At 44.2% G+C, this 13693-nt stretch overlaps 1 protein-coding gene across 1 annotated transcript; it reads right to left on the reverse strand.

Annotated features, from left to right (window-relative positions):
• Window positions 1-10552: 10552 nt before the first annotated feature.
• Window positions 10553-11709, reverse strand: LOC137428455 (uncharacterized; the record flags this gene model as incomplete). Its single annotated transcript, XM_078777094.1, has 2 exons — window positions 10553-10575; window positions 10863-11709. Coding segments are annotated over 2 exons (870 nt in total), but the record flags the coding sequence as incomplete, so codon positions are not given.
• Between the last annotated feature and the right edge of the window lie 1984 nt (window positions 11710-13693).

The following is a 13693-nucleotide window of genomic DNA, read 5'->3' on the forward strand; positions in this document are numbered from 1 at the left end:
GTCCGCACAATGTGGGCGCTTTCAGGATGAACTTTAGCCGGGGAGCGTTTGGGCGCCCCGGTCTGATACTGCCGCCCATGCGCAGAACAACTTGTGAGTGCACGTGGGTCCCGGCGGTCCCACTGGCCTAGCGCTACCATGTTTAGACAGTGAACTCCGTCCCCGGGCACCACGTCTGACTCTCTTATTCAGGGAGACATGGCGACGTGGGCACGGTAGGACACCCGCGGAGCCCCGGCGGACCAGGGACGCGTGAGCCTACGCGTTAGCGTGCTACGGCGGAATCAACGGCTTCGGCCACGGCCGGGCCGATACTCGGCCCGGTCGCCCGGAAATGAACTGGTTCGCCGCCCGCGCTAGAGAGGTCGCGGGGCGACTGAGATGTATTAACAAATTAGTTAATTAATTTGAGATGTCCGATTTCTAGTGTTTGGAAATTTGGAAGAGCTTGACCCTAGCCTTTCCCTTGCGAGGGCAAGGAGGAACTTAACACTTGACACTTAAGCTTAGTTTGAAGTACACCCTGCCAGCGCTCCCGGTGGGACGGCAGGGCAACCAGAAGGGACGAGGTTCTCCTGACCACGTGGCCCTCGATCTGGGAAGCGAGAGGCGTTCCATTAGTGGACGCGCCCCTCACGCCCGACTTTTGGGCGGCCCCGGCAGGCCGTTTGTTTTGACGTTCCGTGACAGGCCCCGCACCCCCACCTCCGGGCCGACCGGGCGACCGGCATGAATCCCGGTGTCCCGATCCGAACCTTCAGAGCGGGCTGGCTGGGGAGTGACTGGCACCCCGTACCTGCACTTTCCGTCCCTGCGGTCCCAAATACCGGAACCACCCGAATACCACTTTATTCGACAAAATGAGGTGCGGCCTACAGCCTTAGAAAACCAACCCTATATAAGTCAATACCTCCAACGACACAGGCGCGCATTCGATACACGCATTTGATACACCAAAATCATCGCCACGATCTCACGAGTTGATGAGGCTAATTAACTGCATACAATCCGGAAGAAGTTCCCATGTTTTGAATGTGCGTAAAGTTCAGGTTATAGCGAGAAGTGGTATATATAGAGCAGATTATCAGTTTCTTCGTGCTTCCACGACATGAAATTCTAATTAGAAAATAAATAACAAAAACAATGATAACATTGTGACAAATCCTATATTAATTAATACCAACAATAATAACAACGATAATAATAGTTGCATCATTTGGCAACAATAATAATATCGAACGGTAACGTTTTGTTTCGCTGTGCGGGAACCATAGAGTTTTATTACAGACGAGAGGGCGGACTCGCTATTCTGCGTACAGAACTCACTGAATTGAAAATATATTTTCAATTCAGTGACAGAACGCGGCCGCCATGTTTTGGGGGTGGGGGAGGTGGCAACAAGTCGAGTCCCTGTATAGCAAAGATCGTAAAGCGGAGTAACCGCTTCACTGCTCAGGACGCCTTACAAGTGAAGTAACCATACAAATGCATTCCAAAATATGCTTTTAGTTGATGTCATGACCATCCCAAAGTTTTACTTGTGCATTACTTTCTGTGCTTTCCTGTTTTTTCGCTGTTTGCGTAATTCCATCAGGTTTCTGTTCCTGAATTTCAGCGCATAGTGAATACGCAAACTCACAAAAGTACAAACAATTTTTGATTTCACTTGGTCCCTGCATAGTTCTCGTTCTCTGTACTCAAATAGATTGCTGTGATTCTGAGATGGGGAACGAGACGCCATTGTTACCATCTGGAACATGTGTGTTGTGAACAGCTTCCGGGTTGTTGGCGAGCACAAGCTCACTCTGCCTGCCTGCTAAAATGGCCGCCGAGCGCGTCCATTGGAGACTTCACTGTTTCGCACGAGTGGGCTATCTTGCCCCGCTTTACGATCTTTGCTGTAAAGTCTCTTTTGTCTCCATCCAGGGACTCCAGCAACAAGTTCACGGATGCGCACACCAACGCTGTGGTGTCGAAGAACGAGTGGCCGTTTAAAGTTGATTTTTATTATTTGTTTCTTTTTTCTTTAATTTAAACGAACAATATAGTCATTGCCACTATTTTGTCATACATTAAAGCAACAATCTTGATTGAAGTTGGCAACCACACGAACGAACGAACGATACATTTATTTACCTAAAAAAAAGTTCTATTTTCCTGATTATTAATGGTGTAAAACAGTTCATTATAAAACACCCATGATAAAACTAAGTCATACTCGGTCATGTGCACATTCACTCTGCTCACTGCAACGGGAAGGGGGCACAGTCACACTTATGTGCTGATAGTATAAAACTGCAACATAAAAAACTGAGGCACAGTGACAAGAAAGATCACTTTCATATGAAATTGAATTAATTGCAACTTCATTTATAATTTCAACCTTAATTAAAATAATAATAATAAAAATAAATACAAAATCAACCACCCAACCACCCAACCAACCAGCCAACCAACCAACCAACCACCATACCAAACACAAACAAACAAACAAACAAAGAAGACGTCATGCGCAGCACGACACTTGCAAAATTGGTGGATTTAAAACTTATTAAATGTGCCAAAAATAAACAAATAATAATAAATAAAAAAACACTCGTGTCACGCCAACTTGCTGTCAATGACGCACACGAAGTGAACCTCTCAACTACTTGGGAGCACAAGCGTGTGCCTGATATCCCTCTGGCACAGTGCCAAGAGGGGGTAACCGAGCCTGCGTGGGAGACCTTGGTTCCCCAATCCCCATTGAAAGTAAACAAGTTGAAAGTACATCTCACTGTCTGATAATATGGACCAACTTCTATCTACCCATCCCAACTCTCTCTTCCTCATATGTGGTGATTTCAATTGTCACCATGCCAGTTGGCTGGGTGTGGGTACCTCTCTCACCAGCCATGGCTCTTCAGCAAAGGACTTCTGCGACTCACTGGGACTGACACAATCTGTCAATTTCCCGACCCGGATCTCAGTCAACAGAGCATCTTCTCTTCTGGATTTGGTTATGACAAACTTCCCTGAAAATGTCTGCTGCTCTTCTTCTGCTCCAATCGGCTCATCTGATCATGTGCTTGTCAAAGTGGACATCTCTCTGACCATTCTCAGAGAGCCTCCTCAGCGTCGACGAGTCTGGCATTTCACTCAGGCCAACTGGCACGGTCTTCAAGCAGCCATCAATCATCTGGACTGGTCTCCCATCTCTACCGCCTCTGACATCAACTCATCCTGGGAATTCTTTCAAAGTAAATTGCTCTCTCTCATGCACAGATTTATACCATCTCGTCTTCAGTTGTCATACCCTTCCTCCCGTCCATGGTACACGGAATCTTGTGGTGAGGCTGTTGCCCTGAAACAACTTGCTTTCGTCTCCTGGAAAGCAAATCCAACAGAAGGAAATCTCATTTCCTTTCACAAAGCCCGAAACAAGTGTGTGTCCACCCTCAGGAGAGCCAGGAAACAATATCTCACCATTCTCAAGACCGAACTCTCTTATCTGTCTCCCTCTTCCAAATCCTGGTGGCGTCTGGTCAAATCTGTTTCTGGTGTTTGTTCCCCCTCCATCCCCTCCCTCACCTCAAACGGCTTAACGGCTGACTCCGCACGTGAAAAAGCTGAATGCCTCAACTCTGTGTTTTCCTCTAAATCTTGTGTCCCAAACCCATCCCTCTCTGTACCCACCGTACCCAGTCGTACCCAGCTGCTCCTGGACTCTGTGTTCTTTCCTCCTGACAAGGTGGAAAAGTTTCTGTCAACCCTCGACTCTGATTCTGCAACTGGTCCTGACGGCATCAGCCCACGGGTCCTAAAATCATGTTCTTCTGCTCTTTCACTCCCTCTTTCTGTTCTCTTCACCCTCTCTTTTGCTCAAGGTCATCTGCCATCTGCTTGGAAATCAGCCAACATCACCGGTTTGCACAAAAAAGGTGCAAAAACAGATCCCAGCAACTACAGACCAATCAGCCTTCTCCCAATTATCAGCAAAGTCATGGAATCCATCATTGCTTCAGATATTAAATCTTTCCTCTTCTCCAATGGCTTGATCTCTGATCATCAATTTGGTTTCAGACCTGGTCACTCTACTCTGGACATGCTGCTTCTGCTTTCTCAACAATGGATGGAGGTCCTCAACGCCAAACAGGAAATTAGAGCTGTCTCCCTTGACATTTCACATGCCTTCGATACGGTCTGGCACCCTGCTCTGCTCACCAAACTCTCCTCCTTTGGGATCCATGGAAATCTCCACGCATGGCTGGCGGACTTCCTCTCTGGTCGTAGTCAACGTGTGGCCCTGAATGGGTTTCTCTCATCTCCTCTTCCTGTTCAGGCTGGAGTTCCCCAAGGTAGTGTTCTGGGCCCTGTGCTTTTTCTGGTCTTCATCAATGATCTCTCTGACTCTCTTGAAAATCCTCTCTATCTCTTTGCTGACGACTCTACTCTCTGTCGCTCCATTCCTCATCCCTCAGATCGGCAGTCTGCAGCCTCCTCACTCTCTGCAGACCTGGACAAAATCACAGACTGGTCAAACAAGTGGAACATGTCTTTCAATCCTGACAAATCTCACACTCTTACAATGTCTCTCCGAAAGGACCGACTGGACAACCCTCCCATCTACTTTCTCAACAATCCTCTCCAAGAAGTTCTGTCGCTCAAGCTTTTGGGTCTCACTATCTGCCATGATCTTTCTTGGGAAAACCACATTTCCAAGCTGGCCTCCAAAGCCAGTCGCCGACTAGGCATCCTCCGTCGTGCGAAGTCCTTCCTTGGCACACCTGAGCTCCTCACCACATACAAGGCTTTCATCCGCAGCTCAATGGAATACTGTTCCCCCCTCTGGGCTGGTGCTCCTGCCTCACACCTTGCTCGGCTTCACGCTGTTGAGGCCAAAGCTTTCAGAATCATTGGAATCTCCTGCGATGTAGTCAACACCGAGGGCCTTTCACTCACTCACCGCAGGCAGGTTGGTGGTCTTTCTGTCTTCTACCGACTCCTCTCCGGCCTTGCTCCCCCAGCTCTCTCTGTGCTCTGTCCCCCCAATATTCCTTCAGGTCGCACAAGATCTGCCTGCAACCCTCTTATGGTTAAACTGCCAAAGTCTAGGCTCTCTGCTCACCTTCACTCTTTCATTCCCCTTTTCTCCCGCCTCTGGAACAAACTCCCCCACTCCCTTCAATTCCACTCCTCCCTCCAGGTCTTTAAAACAGCTGTTCACCACTATCTCTTATCTTCCCCCATCGAAAACCTTGATCTTTTCTACCCCCGGTAATTCACCCCAGAGTCCTTGCAGTGTTCATATGTTTTATTCCTCTCCCACCTCCCCCCAAGTCCTCCCGATGTCCCTGCTCTCAAATGTTGTGTTTGTGTCCTTCCCCCTCTTCCCCCTCTCTTTTGTGTCCTTCCTCCTCTCTCCCCATCTTGTCTGCCGCTCCCCTTGTTTTTTGTGTTTTGTGTGTCGGTTTGTCTTTTTGTGTGATTAATGTTAGCTCTTTCACGAGCCTCGATCTTGTATACAAAAAAAAACAAAAAACAAGGGGTTAGCTTTGTGCACATCTTTTTGACAGAAAGCTGACATGCTGATAGTGACATGTAAAGAATTGGATGGATCTCGTCTTAGTTCTTACCTTGTAGGTAATCTTTATCCACAAAATGTTCACTGCACACATGGTGATTTTCTGTTGGATGAAAATTGTCTCTGCTGACGTTGGTTAGCCATTTGGACATCAACTGGCGGTTTTCAAGAGGGAACCTGATGATAAAATGTGATATAAAATAGCATAAATGAAAAAGTCAAGTTGGGAAAGTTGGGTTGGACTTCTTCGATCCTTATTTGTTTAAAATGTCAGCTTAACATGTTCAAACTCAAGACTTTGTGCATGTTAGGATGACATTTTTTTCCAGACATCAATCTCTTAACGGTCTTACACTGCCATTAGGGAGGCATGAACGGATGAAATGTTTCATCATTTCTGTTCGAAACAGGTGAAGTTGGATCCAAACCATCTCGGACCCAACTTATGCCAACTTGGACCCAAATTTGAATTTTTTTTACAAATTGTAAAATGTTGAAATGAAAGAGTGCAACAACTTTTGCGTTGCTTTCTCGTGAAGAATAGACAAACAAATTATTTATTATTAGGGGCTTATTATTTATTTATTTATTGGGGGGGGGGGGGGGGGAGGAGAAGCTTATTTAGGTCCTCGCAAAATTTAAACAATTGAAAAGTCCTACCAAAATTAAAACAAAAATGTAGACAAAATGCAAAAAATTATGTTCTGGAGAATTTTTCCATCAGATTTGTTTATCTATAAAATTACGAAAATTGAAGTGAGAAAAAATTAAGAGTGAATTGTCAACCCTGACCAAAAAAAATTAATTTTACTATTGAGGCCGACATGTATTTACTTTTACTTTTCCATTTTCGCTGAAAAAATTTATTTTTCATTATTAGTACTTTTGTCCCACTTGGATTTAGAAAAAAAAAAGACTTTAAAACAATGATTTTTTTTTTTTTTTTTTTGGATACAAGATCGAGGCTCGTGAAAGAGCTAACATTAATCACACAAAAAGACAAACCGACACACAAAACAATACTTCATGATACTTCATGACAAGAATTAAGAAAGTCACACTGAAAAAAACTCTTGGGTCCAAGTTGGTACTTGGGTCTGAGTTGGTCTGGACCCGAGCCGGTCTGGGTCCCAGATGGTCTGGGTTCGAGGTGGTCTGGGTCCGAGATGATCTGGGACAGCAAGGTCTGAGATGGTCTGGGACAGTCTGGGTCCAAGATGGTCTGGGACAGTCTGGTTCTGAGATGGTCTAGGTCCAAGATGGTCTGGGTCTGAGATGGTCTGGGTCCGAGATGGTCTGGGTCCGAGATGGTCTGTGTCCGAGATGGTCTGGGTCCGAGATGGTCTGGGTCCGAGATGGTCTGGGTCCGAGATGGTCTGGGTCTGAGATGGTCTGGGTCCGAGATGGTCTGGGTCTGAGATGGTCTGGGGCAGTCTGGGTCTGAGATGGTCTGGGTCTGAGATGGTCTGGGTCCGAGATGATCTGGGCGAGTCTGGGTCCAAGATGGTCTGGGTGCAAGATGGTCTGGGTCCGAGATGGTCTGATTCCGAGATGGTCTGGGTCCATCATTTTTATTAGTTCTTTTTTAGTTCATTTTTCGTCCATAGTTCATTTTTAGTGCAAGGCCGAGTGTCATGCTTGGCCACAAAGGCATGAATGGAAAAGTCTTTGTTCCAAAGATTGAAAGAGATGCAAAGAGACATCAACTCTGCCTGTCATGCCTGTGCCTGTCTGGCCCGACAAGCAGGACTGTGTGAGTGTGTGGCTCTCTTTTACCATGGGTCTTTTTGTAATGGTGACAACAATAAGACCCATGACATAAAAGAGAGTCCGACAGCCCTGCTTCTTGTTGTATGCCTGTCCGCCACTCTCACTAAATCTTACCAAATTCCGACCAAAATTTATACTTTTAAAAAGAAAAACACAGAGTACTCACCTGTGAAAAGTAACATCCCTCTTCTGGTTGCTACGATTTGTGCACCCGCAGCAGACACAACTTTTCGGCATCTTGCCACTAGAAAATATTCTCGACACAACTTGGTCATGTACATGTACGTTGTCAACAAATGTTGCTCCCCAAACACATGGCTGCCGGTCTTCCTTGTCGGCACGGGGTCACGTGGAATGTACGCCCTCCAGTCCATAATATAACTCCATGGCGGGAACCAGATCCACGCAGACCTCTTCTTCCACATTCTATTACACGTTACTTCTCTTGAATCTTCTCGATCCCTCCTGGGTAGTTCTTAGATCAGCGATGCCACCCTGTCCTCACTACCCCCTTTCCTCCGGAATCCTTATTACCCCTTACCCTCAGGCGCCCTCCTTGCTTGATTTGTTAACCCACTGGTGCTTCGCTTAAATTTGGTTCGGGATACACGCTCAGGCACCGTCGATGGAGGTCCGCCACATCCAAGGGAGGGGAAGAGGCTTTTCAATTTAGGTGTGCAAATATGCTTACCTCAGCCAATTGTTGCTGGCGCCAACCTCCCCCTTCCCATCCCGAGGAGCCCTCCTCGAACCTGTGGCTGGATGTATCCCACTTCTGACACCATCTGAGGGTCGGTCTTCACTTTATAGGAAAGAAGAGACAAGTTGTAGCAACAGTGGTTTAATAAGAATCAATCAAAACACAATTGTGGAGTGTGACCGAAATGCAGAGCTTATCACGTAAGGCAGTGCAAGTCTGAGCCACACTGAAAATACTCTGAAAAGGCATGTCTTTATATACAACCAAAGTAAGATAGCAATCTCTGCTAATTCTGCAAGCTAAGCAATTTCAAACACAAAAGGGGGAAAGGTTGACCAGCAGCCCCTACCCTTGTCCCATCCATGGAGTGCTGTGCCAGGGAAAAGTGTAGGAGAAGACGCTCGTACTGTTATTGCAACATTCTTTAAGTTCTTATCTCCCCTTGGCAGATGTTTACCAGGCCCTGGCTTTTACAAGGACAGGGATTGTGAAAGTTATCTCCAAGGGCAGCTTGACCAAAGCATGAACTTTGCAAATGTAACCATCAGTATTTTCCTGCAGCATAAGCATAAATGAATTTAGCTGTTAAAGCAAACATTAATTGGACGAGTCAAGAAAAACACAATTAAATGCACGATCCCCACATACACATATACATATCGGGTGGCCTAAGTCACATGGTGTATGAGGCGTTTAAAACCTTATCCCCCACATATGTTTGTCCGTGTGTATGTGTGCATGTATGTATGTATGTCCGTGTGTATGTAAGTATGTGTGTGTGTTGACAAAGTCGCCGGAGGCATTATGTTTTCAGGTTGTCCGTCCGGCTGTCCGCCCGTCCGTGATAGGTTTTCGTCACCGTGATAACTTGAGAACTGCGAAAGGGATCTTCGTCAAACCTGGCACAAGTATGTATCATGAGGTAAAGATGAACCGATTAGATTTTGGGGTCAAGAGGTCAAAGGTCAAAGTCTGTAATATGTCTATATCTTGAGAACGGCTGAAGTGATCCAATTCCAACTTAGTACAGGTATGTATAATGATGATTAACTTCTTAGATTTTGTGGTCAAAGATCAAATCTGTAATGGGTCTATAACTTGAGAACGACTGAAGTGATCCAATTCAAAGTTGGTACAGGTATGTATAATATTGTAAAGAGTAAGTAATTCGATTTTGGGGTCAAAGGTCAATGGTCAAATCTGTAATAGGTCTATAACTTGAGAACGGCTGAAGTGATCTAATTCAAAGTTGGTGCAGGTATGTACAATGATGTAAAGATTAAATGATTGGAAGTTGGGGTCAAGAGGTCAAAGTCTGTAATAGGTCTATAACTCGAGAATGGCTGAAGGGATCTAATTCAAACTGGGTACAGATATGTGTAATGATGTAAAGATCAAATGATTAGATTTTGGGGGGCCTGAGGTCAAAGGCCAAAGGTCATGTCAGGTAAAAATGTGCCAACTTGGGCACAGCTGAATGAATTTAAATCAAACATGATACAAGGATTATAATGATGTAATAATGTGGGCGGAGGCATATCAGTCGACGTCATGATGGAGAAGAGTGCCGTTCTCGTTCATAAATTGAAATGAGTATGTGAATCTTTTTGGTAAAACTTAAGCTTGAATTCCATTGTAAAGATATGTGTGCACAAAATAATTCAATTTAAAACTAATTAAATAATGCAACAATCACAGAACAGAACATGGTTCACAAGGTCGTTGTGAAGATAGCCCTCAGCGATTGAGGCAGTGTTCTGTTGTTTATACACCGCCCAAACAACTATGTGGCATTCTCTCAAGCAGCGTTTTTACCACAGAGGTTACACAGGTCCTTGCTATTTTTTTCAGCTATTTTCTCTCAAAATTGCGAGTTGGACAGGCGACTGGGACAGATTTTTGTGAAGTCAGTGAGAGCATGATAGAGGAGCGGAACGTGTGAAATATTCCGCTGTTTCAGTGTGGGAATGCCCATTTTGCTTTTATGAGCGGGAGAGGGAAGAAGGGAGGGAGAGAGAGTAAAGATTGGACAGATTTGGAAGGGGGGATTGTGGAGTTGTGGGGGGGAGGGGGTTGAAGGCTTGAAGTGGGGGAGTGGATTGATGCGTTAGGGCTGGTAGTGGGAGGACCCAGTGTTGGGGGAAGAAAAAGCAAAAAAGGGACAGAGTTGGAAGGAGGAGGTTAAGTCTTTGTGGGGGGAAGACTTTCAGTGGGGAGGGGGCAGTTGAGAAGTTGTCAGAATTGCATGTGTTAGTTTATTCAGTAAAAACGTCATTGGCCACAGTTGTGTGAGTGTGTGTGTGTGTTTGTGTGTGTGTGTGTCAATGTAAGCAGGTGACACAAACATCCTCCAGGTAAGGTGCTTGTGTGTTTTAAGGCAGGATGATTGAATGAAACCTTTTTGCAAATGGTGTTCGGGTCCCAGTCCTATTCCCGATTCATAAATTATCTCCCTTCTTATCCATCTTGCCCACCTGCATCTCATTCCTCCCCACACCCATTGTTGGTCCTCGTCTGCCTCAATCTCTTCCACGAGCCTTGGCTACACGTATAAAAAGGTAAAATAAAAAGTGTTTCATGAGCTCACATGATTTGCGGAAGGATTTTACACAAATTTTGCATTTGCATGAACATTCTCTTTGTTGGTAATCTTCTTGTTCTCCATTGTGATTTCCACGTGTTTTTTCAGGTGGCATGACCGATTGAAAGATTCTCTACAAAATGTGCATTTGTACGGTCATTCTCTGTTGTGAATTATCATGTGTTGTTTAAGGGTGGATGACTGATTAAAAATTTTTCCACAACTTGTGCATTTGTATGGGCGTTCACCATTGTGAATTGTCATGTGTATTTTCAAGCTGTATGAGCGATTAAAACATTTTCCACAACTTGTGCATTTGTATGGGCGTTCATCATTGTGAATTTGTATGTGTGATTTAAGGTGGCATGACTGATTAAAAAATTTTCCACAACTTGTGCATTTGTATGGGCGTTCACCATTGTGAATTTGCATGTGTATTTTTAGGTGGAATGACTGATTAAAAGATTTTCCACAACTTGTGCATTTGTATGGGCGTTCACCACTGTGAATTTTCATGTGCCTTTTCAGGGTGTATGAATGTTTAAAAGATTTTCCACAACTTGTGCATTCGTATGGGCGTTCACCATTGTGAATTGTCATGTGTGATTTAAGGTGGCATGACTGATTAAAAGATTTTCCACAACTTGTGCATTTGTATGGGCGTTCATCAGTGTGAATCATCATGTGTTGTTTGAGGGTGGATGACAGATTAAAAGATTTTCCACAACTTGTGCATTCGTATGGGCGTTCATCATTGTGAATTTTCATGTGCCTTGTAAGGTGGGATGACCGATAAAAAGATTTTCCACAACTTGTGCATTTGTATGGGCGATCACCATTGTGAGTTCTCATGTGCGATTTAAGGGTGGATGAATGTGTAAAAGATTTTCCACAACTTGTGCATTCGTATGGATGTTCACCATAATGAATTGCCATGTGTGATTTCAGGGTGGATGAATGTTTAAAAGATTTTCCACAAATTGTGCATTTGTATGGGCGTTCATCATTGTGAATTCTCATGTGCCTTGTCAGGGTGTATGAATGTTTAAAAGATTTTCCACAACTTGTGCATTTGTTTGGGCGTTCATCATTGTGAAATTGTATGTGTGATTTAAGGTGGCATGACCGATTAAAAGATTTTCCACAACTTGTGCATTTGTATGGGCGTTCATCATTGTGAATTTGTATGTGTCTTTTGAGGTGGAATGAATGTTTAAAAGATTTTCCACAACTTATACATTTGTATGGGCGTTCATCATTGTCTCCTTTGTGAACCTGGTGAACATTTTTACGTGCAAACAATTCATTTTTCGTTTTGTTGTGTTTGTAAAAAGTCTTGTTTGTTTCAGTTGGCGAGTCCTGCGGGCCTGGGTCTACGCTGTTCATAAAAGTAGGTGCAGTCTCCCTTGCAGATTCAATGGATCCACCTGTAAATACAACATAACGTGACATGTAAAAAAAAAAAAATCCGATATTGCTCAACACTCGTGATATAATTCTGACAAACGTACACAAACATGTACATATTGTTATGTTTGTGGGGATAGGGTATATAATACCACAGTGGAAATAGGATTGCATTGTAATAGTATGGACTGTGTACAGGTGGGAGACATTTCAATGTATTAAGGAGGGAAAACTGTGAGCTTAAGATCGTTTACGTGTCACCACATGGGAGGGTGGCGTTGTGTTGACTCGGTTAGATCTAAGATTAGTTCTCTCCCAGTATGTGATTACCCTCGGTGGTTTTTCCATTTGTTTTTACAATTATAAGATGCCGGCCATATAAACGCACATATTTAACCAATAACAACAACAACAATCGCCGACAGTGTCCGGACATTACGATCGACAAGTAAACCCCACCCCACCAACCGACTAAGGAACAAGGCCACACCCCCAGAGTGGGACGAGGTGCGTGGAAACTATCGTAACCGACAGACCACAACCCAAGCTTCGTCATTCGATAATCTCGCAGTTCACTCTCAAATATCCTATGCCAAGGATTGTGGTCCAATCCCATGAAAACGTGTGTTGGTGTGTATGTGTGTATGTGTGTTGCAACCAATGACAACCTGTCTTATTGTTTTGCAGCCCGTTGGAGTTCAGTTAGCCTTGTGGTTAAGCGTTTGGATGTTTGGCCCACATAATTGGCTTCACAATCTCCACATTGTATGTTGTAGATGACATTCTTTCTGTCACATTTGTTCACGTGGTCTTTTGGCTTTGACAGCTGCGCTCGTAAAGAAACACATGCTTTACAATATGAATCCTGAGCTGCAAATCTTTCGACATGTATTATGTATATATGGACATATGTGCAGGGTGTTCGAAAAAGATTGATACAACTTTGACTTCCTGCCATTTCTTTGTTTTTTTGACCGATACCGTTTTACTTTTCGGGGTTGGGTGGTGTTATTGTGGTATTTGTTCCCTGGGATTTTTAGCTCCGTAACTCAACGATGCCATTGACAGTGGAGCAGAAGACAAAAGTGATGGCTCTGTAGTAAGGTCGATATATGGAAAATACCCCCTCAACCCCCAAAAAATTGCTACAAAAGGTTTCTCAACTGATTCTGGTAGGGTTTAGTGTACTTTATAACATACTAAAAGTTTACCAAAGGAGGACCCCCGGAAAAGTGTTTTTTTCAAGATGGCGTCCAAGATGGCCACCAAAACCTCTTAATGATCATAACTATGTAACTATCAACTCAAATTTGATGATCTTGGTGTCTATCCCTAGGTTTTTGGGGGCAAGGAACACATTAAGACCATTAAAAATGAAAGTGGGCCATTATCTAACAGGTTGAGGGAGCATTTTCCATATATTGACCTGAAGAATGTGTCGAATTGGATCTAACTGAATAACTAATTCTCATCTTTCTCTTTTTCAGACATGATTCAACAATGAGTGCAAGCACAGCCAGTCAAGCTTTTTGTCCAATCTGCAAGGAGGAGATCGAGGATTCCAGTGATAACTGGGTTGCAATTCAGTGGAAGGGGGCGAAGGGAATAAATGAAGCCAGTGTAAAGCGGAAGGACGATCTTGAAGTTGAAGCCAGTACTAAAGTGCATAAAA

The sequence above is a fragment of the Myxine glutinosa genome, chromosome 5 (genome assembly GCF_964187855.1).
Source record: "Myxine glutinosa chromosome 5, kmMyxGlut1.1, whole genome shotgun sequence".
Classification (NCBI taxonomy): domain Eukaryota; kingdom Metazoa; phylum Chordata; class Myxini; order Myxiniformes; family Myxinidae; genus Myxine; species Myxine glutinosa.